The following is a 20,359-nucleotide window of genomic DNA, read 5'->3' as shown; positions in this document are numbered from 1 at the left end:
TACTTTTAATGGGTAAAGGCAGAGATAGAGGAGAAAAAGAAGCAGCCAGAGAAACAAAGTAAATCTGGATGAGCAACGTATAGTGGGAGACAAGGAAGAAGTAGGTTAAAACAATTCAACGCTCATGAGAAGTCCAATGAAGATAAAAAACGAAAAACATTCACTGGATTTGCCAAAATGGGCCATTGGTGATCTTTGTGCAAATAGTTCCGATGAAGTATTAAGGGTAGAAGCACGATCAGATTGGACTGATGAGTGAATAAAGTTAATAATATAGACAGAAAATATGAACCACTCTTTAATTGAAGTTTAACTCTAAAGAGAAGTGGCTAAAGATTAAGATGGAATAGAGGGGTCTTTTTGTTGTGCTGTTTTTAAATGGGACAGATCAAGGATGTTTAAGCAAATGATATGGATTCACTAAATTGGCTCTCCAAATATGTTCCTAAACTTATAGGTCTCATATACAAATATGTTCCTAAACTTCTCAGTCACTGCTGATCATTTGCAAAGTGCTCTTTCAGACCTGTCAGTGGGGGTGATAAAAATAAAAGACGGTAAAAATGAAGAGTGCATTACTGAGTTGTGGAACAACTTCAAAAGGACTAAGATACATGTAATTGGAGTCCCTGGAACAGAGGACTAAAAGGGAGGAGGAAGTACAGAAAAACATGAAGAAATAATAGCAAAATTTTTCCAGATGTGATGAAAACTATAAACTTCCAAGAAGCTAAAAAAAACCCCAAGTACAAGAAAGATGAAGAGAACCACACCAAGATACATCATAACTGAACAGTTTAAAATCAGTGATAAAGACAAAAAGAATCTTAACAGCAGCCAGAAGAAAAAAAAAAAAACAAAAACATTACATACAAAGAAAGAAAAAACGACAATAAATTACACATCAAAAACAATGCAAGCCAGAAGAAAGTGAAGCAAAATCTTCCACCTAGAATTCTAAATCCAGAAAAAAATACCTTAAAAAAAAGTGAAATAAAAACTAATTGCAGACATACAAAAGCTGAAAGCATTCATCACCAGCAGGCAAGCACTAGAAGTAATGTTAAGCCAAGTCCTTCAAGTAGAAGGACAATGATACCAGATAGGAATCTGGGTGAATACAAAGAAATGAACAGCAAAGAAAATGGTAACTATATGGGGAAATACAAAAGTCTTTTTTCTTATTATTTACATCTCTTTAAAAGATGACAGAGGGCCAGCCCTGGTGGCCTAGTGGTTAAGTTCGGCGCACTCCACTTCAGTGGCCCAGGTTCAGTTTCTGAGTGCAGACCTATACCACTTGTCAGTGGCCATGCTGTGGTTGCGCCTCACATGCAGGGAGAGAAGGACTGGCAACAGATGTTGGCTCAAGGTGAATCTTCCCCCCCCCGCCCCCCCCACCAAAAGAAAAAAAAAAAGATGATAGACTGTTTTAACGAAACATAGTAACAATATTGTGTGGTTTATATCTTACAGGGACATAAAATGTATGGAACAACAGAACAAATGCTGGGAAGGGAGAAATGCAAGCATAATGGTGAAAAGTTCTTATATAACAGAAAAGAATAGTATAATATCACCTTAAGACAGACTTTGGTAAGTTAAAGATATATTCTACAAACTCTGGAGCAAACATTAAATAACAACAGTTATAGCTAATAAGCCAAAAATGAAATGTAATAATAAAAAATCTGAATTAATCCAAAAGAAGGCCCCAAAAAAAGACCAGGTGGGACAAATGGATATCAAAAAGCAAGATGGTAGATTTAAGCCAAGCCATATCAATAACCACATTAAATATAAATGGTCTAAATGCCCCAATAAAAGAGCAGAGAGTGTCGGACTGGATAAACAAAAAAGCAAGATAAAATTATATGCTACCTACAACAAACGAATTTTAAATATAAGGACACAGATAGGTTAAAAGTAAAGGATGGAGGGGCTGGCCCCGTGGCCGAGTGGTTAAGTTCGCGCGCTCCGCTGCAGGCGGCCCAGTGTTTCGTTGGTTCAAATCCTGGGTGCGGACATGGCACTGCTCATCAGACCACGCTGAGGCAGCGTCCCACATGCCACAACTAGAAGGACCCACAACAAAATATACAACTATGTACCGGGGGGCTTTGGGGAGAAAAAAAGGAGAAAAATAAAATCTTAAAAAAAAAAAAAAAAAGTAAAGGATGGAGAAAAGTATACAATACTTACACTAATTAAAAGAAAGCCAGAATGGTTATGTTAAGATGAAAGTAAATTTTATAGCAAAGAATATTATCAGGATTAAAAGAGGTCATTTCATAATGATAAGGGGGTCAATTCATCTACAGCTGATAACAAGCCCAAATGTTTATGAATTCAAAAACAGAGCTTGAAAAAGCATGAAGAAATGAACAAGCAAGGACAAATTCAAAACTATTGTTGGAGGTTAACTATAACTCTCAATAACTGATAGAACAAGTAGAATTAAAATGAGTAAGAACACAGCAAACTTGAATAATACTATAAACCAACTTGATCCAGTTGACATTTACAGGACACTTCACTCAACAACAGCAGAATATACACATTCCTTTCAACTGTACGTGAAATATTTACCAAAAGACACAATATTCTGGGCCATGAAATATGTTAATAAATGTAAAAGGATTCAAGTCATACAAAGTATGCTCTCTAACCACAATGGAATTAAACCACAAATCAATAACAGAAAAATACGTGGAAAATCTCCAAATATTTGGAAACTAAATGACACTTCAAAATAACCCACAGAAGAAGAAATCAAAAAAGAAATCAGAAGGTATTTTGAAGTGAATAAAAATGAGAACACAATATATATCAAAAATTGTGGAATACAGATAAACCATTATTTAGAGGGAAATTTATAGCACTAGAAGTCTATATCAGAAAGTGAGAATGATCTCAAATCAATGACCTTAGTTTCCACTTGCATTTTTTTTAAAAAAGAGCAAATTAAACAACAGAAAAGCAGAACATAAAGTAATAAAGATCAGAATGGAAATCAATGCAATAAAAAAGAAAAATAATGGAGAGGAAAAAAAAAGCAGTTTTTTAAAAAGATCAATAAAATTGACAAACCTCTAGGCAGAGGAAAAAGAGAGAGAAGTAACAAATTACCAATAAGAATAATAAGAGACCTAGCATCATAACACACATAAAAAGCACAATAAGGAATATTATCAAAAACTTTATACTAATAATATTGACAATTTTCACAATCAGTAGACAAAACGGACAAATTCCTCAAAAGATACAAACTACCAAAGCACATTCAAGGAGAAATAGATAACATGTATTAAGCCCTGTATCTATTAAATAAATTTAATTTCACTTGAAAACCATCCTATAAAGAAAGTTGAACACCCAAAGGGCTTCACTGGTGAATTTTAACAAACATTTAAGGAAGAAATAATACCAATTCTACATAAATTATTCCAGAACACGGAGGAGAAGGGAGTTAAGCCCCGCCTCATTCTAGGGGGCCAGCATTACTCTGACACCAAAACCAGGCAAAGATATTACAAGAAAAAAAAATTACAGACTAATATCCATCAAGAATACAGAAGTAAAAATTCTAAAAAGAAGAAAATGTTTTTAAAAATCAAATTCAACACTATATAAAGTAGATGATACACAATGACCAAATTGAGTTCTTATCAGCAATGTAATATTGATTAAAAATTAACCAATGTAATTCACCAAATTACACAGCAAAAAAAAAGGGAAAACCCTATTATTATACCAACAAAGAAAACCTTCAACAAAATCCAAAATTCATTCTTGATAAGAACTCTCAGGCAAATGGAATAGAGGGGAACTTCCCCAACTTAATAAATGACATCTAGAAAAATCCCATGGCTAACATCATACTTGATGATCAAAGACTGAATACTTTACCCTCTATGATCACAAATAAGGCAAGAACATCTACTCTCACCACTTCCATTCAACATATTAGAGGTTCTAGCCAGTGCAATAAAGCAAGAATAAGAAATGAGGCATCCAGTTTAACATTAAAGTTGTAACACTCTTTATTAACAAACGACATGATTGTCTAATTAGAAAAACTACGGTATCTACAAAAATGCTACTAAAATTAAATAAATTTACCAAGGTTGCAAGATAAAAGATAAAATTACAAATCAAATGTGTCTTATAAACTAGCAAGGAAAAGTCAGATACTGAAATTTTCTAACAAAATACCATTTATAATAGCATTAAAAAAATGAAATACTGATCTTCGACATCAAACTTAAAAGGATCTTTTTGAATACCATGTCTTCTCAGACAAGGGAAACAAAAGAAGAAATAAACAAGTGAGACTTCATCAGACTAAAGAGTTGCTGTGAGGCAAATAAAACTGGGATCAAAAAAAAAAAGACACCCCACCAACTGGAAGAAAATATTTGCAACCATATATCCAACAAACGGTTAATCTCCATAATATATAAAGAACTCACAAAACTGAACAACAGAAAAACAAACAGCCCAATCAAAAAATGGGCAGAGGATATGAGCAGACATTTTTCCAAAGAAGATATACAGATGGCCAATAGGCACATGAAAAGATGTTCAACATCACTAATTATGAGGGAAGTGCAAATCAAAGCTACACTAAGATACCACCTTACATCTGTTAAAATGGCTATAACCACTAAGACTAAAAATAACAAATGTTGGAGAGGGTGTGGAGAAAAGGGAACCCTCATACACTGCTGGTGGGAATGCAAACTGGTGCTGCCCCTATGGAAAACCGCATAGAGATTCCTCAAAAAACTAAAAATAGAAATACCATATGACCCAGATATCCTACTACTAAGTATCTATCCAAACAACTTGACAGCAACAATCCAAAGTGACCTATGTACCCCTAACGTTCATTGCAGCATTATTCACAATAGCCAAGACATGGAAGCAATCCAAGTGCCCATCAACTGGTGATTGGATGAAGATGTGGTATATATATATATGTACAATGGAACACTACTCAGCCATAAAAAAAGACAAAATCATCCTGTTTGCAACAACATGGATGGACCTGGAGGGTATTATGTTAAGTGAAATAAGCCAGACCAAGAAAGACAAACACCATATGATTTCACTCATATGTGGAAGATAAAAAAACACACAGACAAAAAGAACAGTCAGTGGTTACCAGGGGAAGGGGACTGGGGGTGGGCACAGGGGGTGAAGGGGAGCACTTTTATGGTGACAGACAAGAAATAATGTACAACTGAAATTCACAGTGATGCAAACTATTATGAACTCAATTAAAAGAAAAATGAAATACTTAGAGATACCTCTGACAAAAGATGTGTAAGACCTAGACATTAAAAACTACAAAACAATGTAGAGAAATTAAATTATACCTAAATAGAGAAGACAAGTGCTCGTGGGTCAGAAGACTTAATACGGTTAAGATGTTAATTCTCTCCAAATTGATCCATCGATTCAGTGCAATCTCTATCAAAATCACAGAAAGCTTTTATGGTGAAATTGACAAGCTGACTGTAAAATTCACATGAAAATGCAAAGGACCAAGAAAAACCAAAACAATTTTGAAAAATAAGAATATAATTGGAGGATTTACATTACTGTGGCTATACAATAATTTTTTTTTCTTTTTTTTCCCCTATATAATAATTTTTGATGTCAGATAATCAAGACAGGGTAGTACTGGCACCATGACAGACAGAGATTAACGAAACAACATAGTCAGACATGCACCATACCTATGGTAAACTGCAAGTGCTAAGGCAACTGAGTGTAGAGAGAAGAGCTTTTTTAACAAATAAGGCTGCAATTGGATATGCGCATACAAAAAAATGAACTTTGAACCATTATCTTGTCATCACATAAAAAAATTAACTTAAAATGGATCACAGACCTAAATGTAAAACCTAGAACTTTAAGAAGTCTAGGAAAAAACACAGGAGAATTTGGATTAGGCAAAGATTTCTTAGACACCAAAAACATGATCTGTAAAAGAAAAAACTGACAAATTAGATTTCATCAATATTAGCAACTTCTGCTCTTTGAAAGACACTGTTAAAGAGAATGAAAAAAGATAAGCTGTAGACCAGGAAAAAACTTTGCAAATCACATATCTGATAATGAACTTGCATCCAGAAAATGTAAACAACTCTCAAAACTCAATAAGAAGAGCACAACAATCTAATGAAAAGATGGGCAAAAGATTCAAACAGACATGGCACCAAAGTAGATACACAAATGGCGAGTAAGTACATGAAAAGATGCTGAAGATCATTAGTCACCAGAGGAATGAAAATTAAGATCCCAATGAGGCACCCCTACACAACTGCTCGAAGGGCTAAAATTGAAAAAGACTGACCATTCCAAGCATTGGTAAGGATGTGGACCAACTAGAACTCTCAGATATTGCTGGTAGGAATATAAAATGGTTCAACCACTTTGGAAAACAGTATCAGTTTTTTTTAAAAAGTTAAATATACACCTACCATATACCAAACCACTTCACTCAAAGGTATTTACTGAAGAGCAATAAAAGTATATGCCCATACAAAGACTTGTACACAAATATTCGCAACAGCTTTTTTTTAAAAATTATTTTACTGAGGTCATAATAGTTTATAAGATTGTGAAATTTCAGTTGTACATTATTATTTGTCAGTCACCATATATATGTGCCCCTTTACCCCTTATGCACACCCCCATCCCTCTTCCCCTCTGGTAACCATTAATCTGTTCTCTTTGTCCATGTGTTTGTTTATCTTCCACATATGAGTGAAATTATGTGGTGTCTGTCTTTCTCTGTCTGGCTTATTTCACTTAACATAATACCCTCAAAGTCCATCCATGTTGTTGCAAACAGGACGACTGTGTCTTTTCTACAACTAAGTAGTATTTCATTGTGTGGAATCTTTATCCATTCATCAGTTCATCAGTTGATGGGCACTTGGGTTGCTTCCACGTCTTGCCTATTGTGAATAATGCTGCAATGAACATAGGAGTGCATCAGTCTCTTTGAATTGTTAATTTCAAGTTCTTAGGATAAATACCCAATAGTGGGATACCTTGGTCGTATGGTATTTCTATTTTTAGTTTTTTGAGAAATCTCCATACTGTTTCCCGTAGTGGCTTCACCGGTTTGCATTCCCACCAGCAGTGTATGTGGGTTCCCTTTTCTCCACATCTTCTCCAACATTTGTTATTTTTTGTCTTGGTGATTATAGCCATTCTAACATGTGATTTCTCATTGTAGTTTTGATTTGCATTTCCCTAATGGTTAATGATACAAAACATCTTTTCATGTACCTAATGGCCATCTGTGTATATCTTCTTTGGAAAAATGTCTGCTCATATCCTCTGCCCATTTTTTGATTGGGTTGTTTGTTTTTCTGTTGTTGAGTTGTATGAGTTCTTTATATATTTTGGAGAGTAACCCCTTGTTGGATATATGGTGGCAAATATTTTCTCCCAGTTGGTGGGTTGTCTTTTTGTTTTGTTCATGGTTTCCTTTGCGTTGCAGACGCTCTTTAGTCTGACAAAGTCCCATTTATTTGTTTTCTTTTGTTTCCTTTGCCCTAGTAGACTTGGTATTCGAAAAGATGCTTCTAAGACTGATGTCACAGAGTGTACTGAACATATTTCCTTCTAGGAGTTTTATGGTTTCACGTCTTACCTTCAAGTCTTTAATTCATTCTTAATTAATTTTTGTGTATGGTGAAAGGTAATGGCCTACTTTCATTCTTTTGCATGTGGCTGTCCAGTTTTCCCAACACCATTTATTGAAGAGACATCTGTTTCTCTGTTGTATGGTCTTGGCTCCTTTGCTGAAGATTAGCTATCCATAGATGTGTGGTTTTATTTCTGGGCTTTTAATTCTGTTCCATTGATCTGTGTGTCTGTTTTTGTACCAGTACCATGCTGTTTTGATTACTATAGTTCTGTAGTATATTTTGAAGTCAGGGATTGTGATTCCTCCAGCTTTGTTCTTCTTTCTCAGGATTGTTTTTGTTGCCCCATATGACTTTTAGGATCCTCTGTTGTATTTCTGTGAAGAATGTCATTGGGATTCTGATTGGGATTGCACTGACTCTGTAGATTGCTTTAGGTAGTATGGACTTTTTTTTTTTAAGCTTTTATTTTTCCTTCTTCTCCCCAAAGCCCCCAGTACGTAGTTGTATATTGTAGTTGTGGTCCCTCTGGTTGTGCTGTGTGGGATGCCACCTCAGCATGGCCTGAGGAGCGGTGCTAGGTCCACACCCAGGATTTGAACGGTGAAACCCTGGGCTGCCGAAGCAGAGCGCGCGAACTTAACCACTTGGCCATGGGGCCAGGCCCTGAACATTTTAACTATGTTTATTCTTCCAAACCAAGTGCATGGAATATCTTTCCATTTCCTTAGGTCATCATCAATTTCTTTCAATAATGTCTTATAGTTTTCATTGTATAGGTCTTTCACCTCCTTGGTTAAATTTATTCCTAGATATTTTATTCTTTTTGTTGCAACTGTATATGGGACTGTACTCTTGAGTTCTCTTTCTGTTAGTTCATTACTAGAGTACAGAAAGTCAACTGATTTTCGTAAGCTGATTTTGTACCCTGCAGCTTTGCTGTAGTTGTTGATTATTTCTAATAGTTTTCCAATCAATTCTTTAGGGTTTTCTATATATAAAATCATGTCATCTGCAAACAGTGAGTTTCACTGATGAATTGCTTATTTGGATATCTTTTATTTCTTTTTCCTACCTAATTGCTTTGGCCAAACCCTCCAGTACTATGTTGAATAAGAGTGGCAAGAGCGGGGCCCTGTCTTCTTCCTGTTTCAGAGGGATGGCTTTCAGTTTTTCCCCATTGAGTATGATGTTGACTGTGGGTGTGTCATATATGACCTTTATTATGTTGAGGTACTCTCCTTCTATACCTATCTTATTGAGAGTTTTCATCATAAATGGATGTTGGATTTTGTCAAATGTTTTCTCTGCATCTACTGAGATGCTCCTGTGGTTTTTATTCCTCATTTTGTTAATGTGTATCACATAGATTGACTTGCAGATGTTGAACCATCCCTGCGTCCCTGATGTAAATCCCACTTGATCATGGTGTGTGATCCTTTTAATGCATTGCTGTATTCGGTTTGCCAATATTTTGTTGAGGATTTTTGAATCTGTTTTCATTAGTGATGTTGGCCTCTAATTTTCCTTCTTTGTGTTGTCCTTGTCTGGCTTTGGGATCAGGGTGATGTTAGCCTCGTGGAATGAGTTAGGAAGTGTTCTATCTTCAATTTTTTAGAATAGTTGGAGGACAGGTATTAACTCTTCTTTAAATGTTTGGTAGAATTCTCCAGAGAAGCCAGTTATTTTTGATGCTTTCCTTCCCTTGATCTTTAATGTTATAATTGTTTGCTAACTGTTCTGATAGAGAGCTCAGAGCAGCTTTATTTTTAATAGCTAAAAACTAGAAACAATCCTTTGGGTTCATCAATTGGTGAATGGATAAACAAACTGTGGTATAATCATAAAACTGAACAGTACTTAGCAATAAAAAAAACGATTTATACAGGCAATAATATGAAAGAATCTCAGAATAATTGTGTTGAGTGAAAGAAACCAGAACCAAAAAAAAAAGAGTATAGTATCATTCTATTTATATAAAATTCTCAAAAGTGCCAACTAATCTATACTGACAGAAATCAGATTAGTGGTTGCCTCGGGATGGGAGGGGCAGATGGCAGAAGGAAAACAGCATTATAAAGAATCATAAAGAAACATTTGGGGGTGACTGATATGTTAATTATATTGATTGTGGTGATGGTTTCACAGGTATACACATGTCAAAATGTCAAATTTTAAATAGGTGCCATTTATTGAATTTCAATTAGTCCTCAATAAAGCTATTTAAAAGAAGATACTTGATTTTTTAAAATAAAAGACAAAATAACGTATTGTGAGGTTTATAACATATAGATAATTAACACATGGTAAAAGCAGAGGGAATAGAAGGAGGGGAATGAAGTTATACTGTTGTAAGGCAATTAAGCTATATATAAAATGATGTATTAGTTTAAAATAATTGTGATATGTAATACTGTAAGCCTAGAGCAACCACACACACACACACACAAAACAGGTCTGGAAGACTCCTACTTCCTGATTTCAAAACTTACTACAAAGCTACAGTAATCAAGACAGTGTGCTACTGACATAAGGATAGACAGATCAGTAAAAGAGAACTGAAAGCCCACAAAAATACATTCACATTTATGGTCAACTGATTTTCCACAGGGATGCCAAGATACAAGATAATTCAATGAGGAAAGAATAGTCTCTTCAAGAAATGATGCAGGGACAACTGGAATATGCACACGTAAAAGAATGAAGTTGGACCCCTATCTCACATCAAATACAAAAATTAACTCCAAATGGATCAGAGACCTAAACATAAGGTTTAAAACTATAAAACTCTTAGGAGAAAACACAGGTCTAAATCCTTGTTACTTTGGATTGTGCAATGGTTTCTTAGATATCACACCAAAAGTACAAACAATAACAAAAATAGATAAATCAGCCTTCATCAAAATTAAAATTTCTGTGCTTTAAAGAACACCATCAAAAAAGCAAAAAGACACCCCACAGAATAAGAGAAAATTTTTGCAAATCATATATCTGATACAGGATTGTACTATACAATATATAAAGAACTCCTATATCTTAATGATAAGAACACAAATAATCCAATTTAAAAATCAGCAAACTATCTGAATGGATATTTCTCCAAATAAGATATACAAAAGCCAACAAGTCCATGAAAAGATTCTCAGCACATTAGCCATAAGAGAAATGGATATCAAAACCACAATGACATACCATTTCACACCCATTAAAATAACTATAATCAAAAAGAAAGATAACAACAAATTGGCCAAGATGTGGAGAAGTTGGAACTGTAATACACTGCTGGTAGGAATGTAAAAGGAACGGCCACTTGGAAAAATCATCAGGTAGTTCCTCAAAAGATTAAACAAGGACTTACCATGTGACTCAGCAATCCCACTACTAGGATATAACCAAGAGAATTGAAAACATGTCTACACAAACACTTCTATGCTAATCTTTTCAGCAACATTTCTTACAATAGCCCAAAACTGAAAACAATCCAAATGCCAAATCAACTAAAGAACAGATAGACAAAATGTGATATATCCATACAATAGAATATATTCGGCCATAAAAAGGGATGAAGTACTGATACATGCTACAACATAGATGAGCCTTGAAAACAGCATGCCAAGTGAAAGATCCAGTCACAAAAGACCACATATTGTATGATTCTATTTATATGAAATGTCCAGAATAGGCAAATCTATAGAGATACAATGTAGATTGTGGTTGCCTAGGTGCTAAGGGAAAGGAGCAGGGGAAGAGGTGGAGGATATAGAACGGTGACTGCTAAAGGGTACAGGGTTTCTTTATGGGGTGATGAAAATGTTCTAAAATATTGTGGTGATAGGGGCCCCCGTGGCCGAGTGGTTAAGTTCGCGCGCTCCGCTGCAGGCGGCCCAGTGTTTCGTTGGTTCGAATCCTGGGCACGGACATGGCACTGCTCATCAGACCACGCTGAGGCAGCGTCCCACATGCCACAACTAGAAGGACCCACAACGAAGAATATACAACTATGTACCGGGGGGCTTTGGGGAGAAAAAGGAAAAAAATAAAATCTTTTAAAAAAAAAATAAAATAAATAAATAAATAAATAAAATATTGTGGTGATAGGTGCACAACTCTGAATATACTAAAAACCAGAGAATTGTACATTTTAAATGGATGAACTGTATGGTATGTATATTATATCTCAATAAAACCTTCACCCCCAAAAAGTAGGGATTTGCCAAAATTACAAATTTATGTCCAAAATCTTCTGATAAACTCAAGCCTTAATTTTACAATTAAAAAAGGAGGTATAGCTATTACATAATACAAGAGATAAAATATTAAAAAATAATTATTTAATCTAAAAGAATCTCAAGAAAGGAGACAAAGAAAGAATCAATGGGACAAACAGAAAACAAACAGCAAATCCGCACATTTAAACCCTACAATATCAATGATTACATTGAAAGGAAATGGCTTAAACACTCCAAGAGTGCCAATCTCAATTAGAGATTGGCAGACTAAGTAAAAAAGCAAGACCCACTTATACACTGCCTGTAAGAAATCCACTTTAAATACAAAGGCATAGATAGATTAACAATAAAAAAATAGAAAATGTTAAACCATGCTTAGAATAAATTAAGAGAGAGCTGGAGTGCCTACATGAATATCAGATAAAGTAGACTTGAATATGAGACAAGTGGACTTCAGAACAAGCATTAATACCAGATGTAAAGAGGGAGATCTCATAATGAAAAAATGAGATCAATTCATCAGAAACATAACAATCCTAAACGTGTGTGTACCTAACAACAAAGCTCCAAACTACACGAACCAAAAGCAGACAAAACTGAAAAAAAGATACAAACAAATCCACAAATCCAGATGTAGGTGTCAACACTCTCAGTAATTGAACAAGTAGACAGAATGTCACTAAAAATATAGATGACTTAACTGCTCTCAACCAACTCGAACTAATGATATATATGGAACACACAGTGTCTAGTGGACATGAAACAGTCCCCAAGAGATCAGATACTAGGCCACAAAATATTTGAATAAATTTAAAAGGACTGAAATTATACAGCATATATTCTCTGACAAGAACATAAATTAGAAATGAATAACAAAATAATATTGGGAAAATCCTCAAATATTTGAAAATAAAACTGCATACTTCTAAATCACCCATAGGTCAAAGGAGAAGTCACATAGGAAATTAGGAAATATTTTGCACTGCATGATAATAAAACACAATATATCACAACTTGTGAGATACACCTTAAGCAGGGCTCAGAAGGAAACTGGTAGTTTTAAATACTTAAAACAAGAAATGTTTACAATTTATGATCTAAGCTTCTACCTTAAGAAGTTAGAAGAAAAGCAAACAAAATTCACAATAAGTAGAAAGAAAGGAATAATCATAATAAAGCAAAAATCAAAGAAATAGAAAAGAGAAAAGAACTAAAACATGGTTCTTGGAAATGAGCAATAAAACAATAAACTTTTAGCTAGAATGATCAAGGAAAACAAAGAAAGAGAGAAAATACAAAATCACCAACATCAGGGGAAAAGGCGTCACTATAGATCCTACAGACATTAAAAGAAGAACTATGTATTATAAATAACTCTAGGCCAAAAAACTTGACTACTCAGATGACATGAACAAACTACCAAGTCTGACACAGGAAGGAAGAGAAAATCTAAGTAGCTCCATAACTAATAAGGAAATTGAATTTGTAATTGAAAACTTTTCAATAAAGAATGGGCCCAGATGGCTTCACTGTTAGATTATAGTAAACATTCAAGGAAGAACTAATATAAATCATCCACAAACTATTTCAGAAAATAGCGATGAAGGGGACACTTCCTTGCTCCTTTTAAGACGCCAGCGCTACCCTGATACCAAAACCAAACACATTATAAGAAAACTATCAACAACCTCTAACCCTGCCACCACCACCACCACCACACACACACACACACACACACACACACACACGGCAAAGGATTTGAACTGACACTTCAAAAAAGAAGAATGGCCAATAAGCTCATGAAAAGAGGCTCAACATCATTAGCCATCAGGGAAACACAAATTAAAACTAAAATGAGACACCTCTACATGCCCAGTAAAATGCCTAAAACTAAATAGACTGACAATACCAAATGTAGGCAACAATGAAGAACAAACGAAACTATCATACATTGCTGGTGGATGGGAATGGGCTGAGGTAGGAGTGTGATACAACCACTTTGGAAAATAGTTTTCAGTTTAGTATCAATTTAACATGCGTTCAACATATGACCCAGCAATTGTACTTTTTACCATATGACCCAGCATTTACCCACCAGAAAAGAAAACATTAAGTCTACACAAAGACTTGTAAGTGGCTTTATTCTTAATAGCCCAAATCTGGAAACAACCCAAACATTTATCAACAGGTGAACAGATAAACAGATTTTGGCATTTTCATACAACTGAAATAAAAAAGAACTCAGGAACAAAAAGGAACAATTACCAACACATTCAAGAACTAGGAAGAATTCCAAAAGCGTATGCTGAGCAAAACAAGGTAGATACATACACAAAAGAAGCATACATTGTATGCATTCCATTTACATGATATTCTAGAAAAAAAAAAACCATCTATAATGACATAAAACAGATCAGGTAATTGTGTGGGGCCAGTGGTACGGGTGAGGTGAACTGCAAAGGATCATGAGGGAACTTTTGGGGGTGATGGAAATGTTCTAATTCTTGAATACGGTGATGGTTACACAGGTGTAGACATCTATCAAAACTCAAACTGTACATTAAATATGTGTGCATTTTTTTATGTGTAAAGTTGATTTAAAAAGTAAAAGAGTGGTAAAGCACACATACAGGCATAAAGTTGTCTCTCTATACTCTAACTGGGAGATATATTTGTGGTATGTAGAATAAATTACTAGAATCCAGAATTCAAACACAACACCACAAAACAAAAGAAAGAAATCCTCCTAAAACTCATTAGGTGAAAGATGCAACCCAAAGGGCAGAGGAAGCAGGCAAATTCATCCACATAGAAATCAAACTTATGACAAATGTGTAAAGATGATGAACTTCACTGGCAATACAGGAAATGGAATACCATTTTTCACTCAAAAGACTGCTGCTTAAAATAACAAATGGTGGCATGATGGTGTGCACACGAGGAATAACAGGGAATACAAGTGAAGTATTGACTAGTACCACCACTATGGTGGGAATTTGAGGGTATAAATTAAGAATATACTCTCCGTACTCAGCAATTCTACTTCTTGATTTTACCCAAAAGAAACTCGTATGCACACAAGAAGGCCTGAACAAAGATATCCACTAAAGTAATATTTATAGAAATGAAAACTTGGCAACAACTTAAATACCAAAGGGAAACAGCTAAATAAACTAAGATACATTTATGCTATAGATGGAATTAAAAGAAATGAAATACCTCTATATGTAATATATTATCTATATATAATCTCTATATATAATAATATGGAAAGGTCTCTAAGATCTATTGCTGAGTGATTAAAAATACAGAACAACATATCTGTGCAGAAATAAAATAAATGAAAAAATGCTTGTATGTAATGATTACATATATATGCATGTAAACGCATATGAAAAGACTCGCAAAGGTATGTACAAAAGTAGCTCTGCTAAGATGGAGGAGGCAGAACTGAGGGAGGCTACATAGGGGTCCTGGTCAAACCTTCACAAGAAGAATGTGTTCTTGTATTATTTGTGTAAGTATAAATTAATGTAAAAAAACCCAAATCTGCTGATTTTAGAGGAGCTTGGAACTGTTGTCTGAGGAAGCTCTTTCCATAAGACTTAAGTATGGTTGCTATGTCCTATGGAAAGGAGTTCCTCAGACAACAGTTTGAGAAGCCCTTACCACCTGTGGCCTAGAATAACATAATAGTTTGCAACAAACTTCAAAGTCTCCTCCCCATATTGCCTACAAAGCTTTTTGAAGTACCTCTCAAGCCAAGTTGCTCTCAATTCCATTATCTTGTTTTATTTTCTTCATAGCAATCATCACTATTTGAACTTATCTATTTATCCACTTACTTATTGTCTATCTCCCACTAGAATGGGAATGGCAAGACAATTTTGAATTCATATAATTTTAGTCAAGCCATTTAGAGTTTTCTCACAGTATCAAAGACACATTTTACTTACCTTAGTTGGAAAAGGAAATTTGGAAGGTTCTGTTTTGCATGGTGTATGAATAGCCGTTAGAGGGGGAGGCCATGAATGCGTCATCTCCTGAAATGTAATTATTACAGTTTGTTTTCAACCAAGTCAAGGATAAAAATTACACAGCTAAAAACCAGATTTGTATTATAAATGCTGGTTTCATGATTGCTCCTCGAAAAGTATACATAGTTAATCAATAAATATTAATTAAGTGTGCAAGCCACTAGAGGGTAGGTAATAAGAAGATAAATAATATACACTCCCTGGCTTCAAGGAGCTTAGAGTTAAGATGATGAGACCTGTGAACAGTTACAGAAATCAGCCTGCAATGAAATGTAAGGCATATAGTAAAATGCTACTGAGGAAGAGCTTGCTGTGGGAGTGGGGGGAAGGGGATAATAAAAAAAGCAGCTAACATTTACTGTGTACCTTAATGGGCCAGACACTGTGCTAAGTGTTTTACATGTTTGTTACTCACTTAGTACTCACAATGACATTATGAGGTAAACACCATTATTATCCTAACTCTGTGTAAGATAAACTGAAGCACAGAGGTTATTTATGCAAAGTCATACCCTTAGTAAGTAATGGACACAGAATTTCATCCTAGGAGGTCTGGCTACAGAGCCCACACAAGTGGTAAGAAACGTTGGTCACGTGGAGGAAATCAGAAGAGAAATATCAAAAGCACATGAGGAGGAAGACAGACAAGCAAGGCCATACGTCTGATTTCATTCAATGGCTTCTGTCTAGTCATATGCCAAGTATTTCTAAGTGGAGGTTTGGATAAGACCACAATGTATATGTTAGAGGAGCAGAGGAAAGAGAGGTATCAGATTTAGAACAAGGAGGGAGTGTTTTCATTTCTGGCATTTAGTTCAAAGTCAGCCATCAGGCAGACTGAGAAAATACAATAAATTAAACATGGTATAACATTTAGGCATTTACCCTATAGCTATACCCACATAGTTATGTAAAGATGCATGTTAAGGGGCTCAGACTTAAAAAATGGAAACAGCCTAAATGTCCAACAACACAGGAATAATTAAATTACCAGACATCCATACAATGGAACACCAAGCAGACAGTAAAATGAGAAATTTAACTACTGATATGAAATGATGTCCACAGTGTACTGTTAAGTGACAAACATAAATCATAGTCTATGTCCTAGTAAATGTTTATATATGAAAAATTTCTGACAGATAGTTAACAGTGGCTACCTTCGGGCAACGGAATGACAGAAGCCGGAAGAGACAAGAGCCCTTGACACAGTCTTGAACCTCTTAAAACAGCCACCTGCACTGTAACTACTCTTTATCCTTTTGCAATGCTTTATTTTTTAACAGCATTTCACTTCCTGAAATAATACTATATAGTTGATTATTTCCTACATCTTTCTCTAGAATGTCATCTCAAAGGGTGCAACATTATCATTACTATCACCACTGTACCTCCAGTGCTTGACACATAGTAGGTGCTCAATTAGTAAGGCTTACATTAATAAATCATTTTTTTACAATAAACATATATTAGTTTTAGATTAAAATTTTTTTCTTTAAGTTCATGATGAGGATCCTAGAAATAGCATGACTACAAATATCAAGAAAACATGAAGGAAATGCATGACTTGAAGCACCTTCACACTGCACATAGGGAAGGGATACAGAAACTCATACCCCAGGGTTTCAGAGTTGGCATTTTACACCTCAAATACCAAAATACTCTCAACAGAAAATCTAGTTAACTCTCCATCATCAAATGACTGAGCACCTATTACACCCAAAGCCATGTGCCAAGCCCTGTATATTTAAAATGTAGAATAAACGGTCAGTAACATCAAAGAGATAATTTAAATACAAGAAAATCTAAGATTTATTCCATATTAAAATACCATGCATTTTTGAGGATTCAAGGGAAAAGACATATGCTCCCTTAGACTTTTTATATACTTGGCAACTGAAAATGAATGCTTTATGAGATTCAAAGGAAAAGTCATCACTGTGGTCTGATGGTCTGATACAAGAGGAAGAAGGATTTCACTAGGATTCTAAGACAAAAACAATCTATATAAAGTCGTGCACCAAATAACATGTCGATCAACGTCAGACCACATATATGACAGTGGTCCCATAAGATTAGTACCGTACAGCCTGCATGTACAGTAGGCTATATCATCTAGATTTGTTTACACTCTAGATGTTCGCATGTTGACAAAATCACCTAATGACGCATTTCTCAGAACATATCTCTGTCGTTAAGTGATGCATGACTGTATAACTGAAGAGGAAGGAGAAACACATTCCATGAAAGTTTACTTCAGAAAGGTAAAAGAGCAAGAAAGTGTATGACTTAGGGAAACCAGTTTGGCAAAAGTGGTCAATCAGTAGGGGGAGAGGTTAGGCCTGTGGAAGATCTGGAATGTTAAATTTGGACACTATTTTTTCTCTGGGCCTCAGAGAGCCACTGAAAATTTCTAAAAGGATATTAATTTATGAAGACAAGGGATTGGAGCAAAGAATCTGGCAGCAATCCAGAAGACAGACAAGCAGGGAGACTCTGGAGGCAGACAGGCAGAGTGAGAACTCTACACTGCAATTACTAAAGCTCAAGGCAGCAGAAATGGAAATAAAGGAATGCATATTATCAAGGAATTTTCAAAGTCTACATGTAATTTTGTGATTAAATAGAATATGAGAGAAAGAAGTGGGAGATAATTAGGACTACATTTATAAGCACAGGAGAATGATGATACTACTAATAGACGGACGTCTGATAAAATATGGCTTTACACATGTTGAGTCTGAAGAAGCAAGGAGAAATTCAAATGGAGACCTAGCTAAGAAGAAATTAAGAGACATAAACCAACCCAAAAAGGCCAAGGCAGAAGAGAAAGACTCAATAGCTGTCTAATAGATAAAGTTGTAAGAATGGAGGAAAAGGGAAGTCAAAGAGCAGAAAGAAAAGAGGAGGGGCTAGAAAATGCACCCATATTTCAGAGAGAAGATCCATGGGTTCCCAAAAGGCAGAGAATGAGAGGCGAGAAAGGTGATGGGAAATAAAAACAATGAAGTATAACAACGGTCAAAGAAGGAAAATAATGTTTTCAGAAGGGAAAAATAAAATTTCTTTAAAACAGCAGAAAGACTAGAGAACTCAAATGAAGCCTCCAATGAATGGAAAAATAACAGGTTCAGCAGAACAGCAGAAGTAAAAGAGACATTATAGTTGATTTAGGAAGGAGAGAATAAACTGGAAGCAGCCAATCCAAGTAGTCTTCCAAAAGTATCCATAGTGAAATGCAAGTATAAACACAAAAATTCATGAGCTTTTGCGGAAAGTACAAGCAATACGTGACTGACAGTTTTTCTCTATTGAGTCAAAAGCAGTCATTGTCACTCATTAATTCATTGGACTTTTTCTGTTTTTCCAACAGATAACTTTTTCTTTTCCCAAGGGAGGAATGTATTTTTTTTGTCATGTGTTGATTTTAAACATATTCCATTAAACACTCAAAACATGCATATTCAGAGGAGGTCTTTCACTGGAGGATTTGACCAGTACCAACAGATGAATACAAAGCCAAGCTATTTTTAATGTAATGGTTTGACTGATAACTACTGAGTTTTTTAGCACTTCAAATTATTAACTGATAAACCTGAGAAAGTACAGTTATATTTGGTTTCTTCCTCTTATCAAGGCAAACTATCAAGATTGGAATTTGTTTCACTTAATAACAAAAAACCAGCTCTCTGAGGGAAAACAGTAAAGAAACCAAGTGATTCAGAACCCAAGTATGAATATAAACAGAATAGAGTCAATTATTTTTGATGGATATAATCAAGTTACACATGTAAGCAATCTGCTGCATCAGATCCTCTGTGAAACACAGGGGGAAAGGGAGTCAGGGGGCAGCAGAGCATCATAATTAAATAAGAGAGACTGAAATGATTTTTAAAAACTTACTTTAAGAATTTCATCCACACAGCTCACATCACCAGAAGCAGATGCCTTAAGAAAGGGAAAAGAAACACATATTAGATTTGGAGTCATTTATTATTAGATATTTTATCATTTGTTGCACAGATCTAACAACATCATTAGAAATGAAATTAAAATTAAAGAAGTGTTTATGATCCCGCAACTCTAAATCAGAATACTAATTAGAATCTTTCGACTTAATTTCCTTAAATAAAAATTTTTCAAGCACTAAAAAGTTTTAATCACCAAACTGTACATGAATTGAAGAACTTCATATTTTTCAAAAGTTATTTAAAATCCTATCTTTCTTATACTTAGATTAGAAATAATTTTTTAAATGTAATTTTCAGGTGAGCAACTTGTCAAAAATCTAAAAGTTTATTCATATACAAAATACACCATGATATTGAGATACATCATTTTACATTAACAGAATACAACCATTCTTATTGAAAGACACATGTCTGGAACACGATGTACATTTCATATAGCCTTTCTTAAATCA

At 34.9% G+C, this 20,359-nt stretch overlaps 1 protein-coding gene across 8 annotated transcripts in view; it reads right to left on the bottom strand.

The window, feature by feature from the left end:
* The window catches only part of AFF4 (ALF transcription elongation factor 4), a 93,296-nt gene that overhangs the window by 38,508 nt on the left and 34,429 nt on the right, over positions 1-20,359 (bottom strand). For 4 of the 8 annotated variants that reach the window (XM_023617700.2, XM_023617702.2, XM_070234346.1 and 1 more), the window contains 2 exons: positions 19,840-19,884; positions 15,856-15,942 (listed from right to left, as the gene is read on the bottom strand). In XM_023617700.2, the coding sequence (XP_023473468.1) occupies positions 15,856-15,942; positions 19,840-19,884 (132 nt within the window). The remainder of the gene's footprint in view (positions 1-15,855; positions 15,943-19,839; positions 19,885-20,359) is intronic. The other 4 variants (XM_070234348.1, XM_023617703.2, XM_023617704.2 and 1 more) reach the window with 1 other exon arrangement.

This window comes from Equus caballus, chromosome 14 (assembly GCF_041296265.1).
Source record: "Equus caballus isolate H_3958 breed thoroughbred chromosome 14, TB-T2T, whole genome shotgun sequence".
NCBI classification, from domain to species: domain Eukaryota; kingdom Metazoa; phylum Chordata; class Mammalia; order Perissodactyla; family Equidae; genus Equus; species Equus caballus.
The sequence above is the reverse complement of the archived record's forward strand: the minus strand, read 5'-3'. Positions and strand labels throughout refer to the sequence as shown.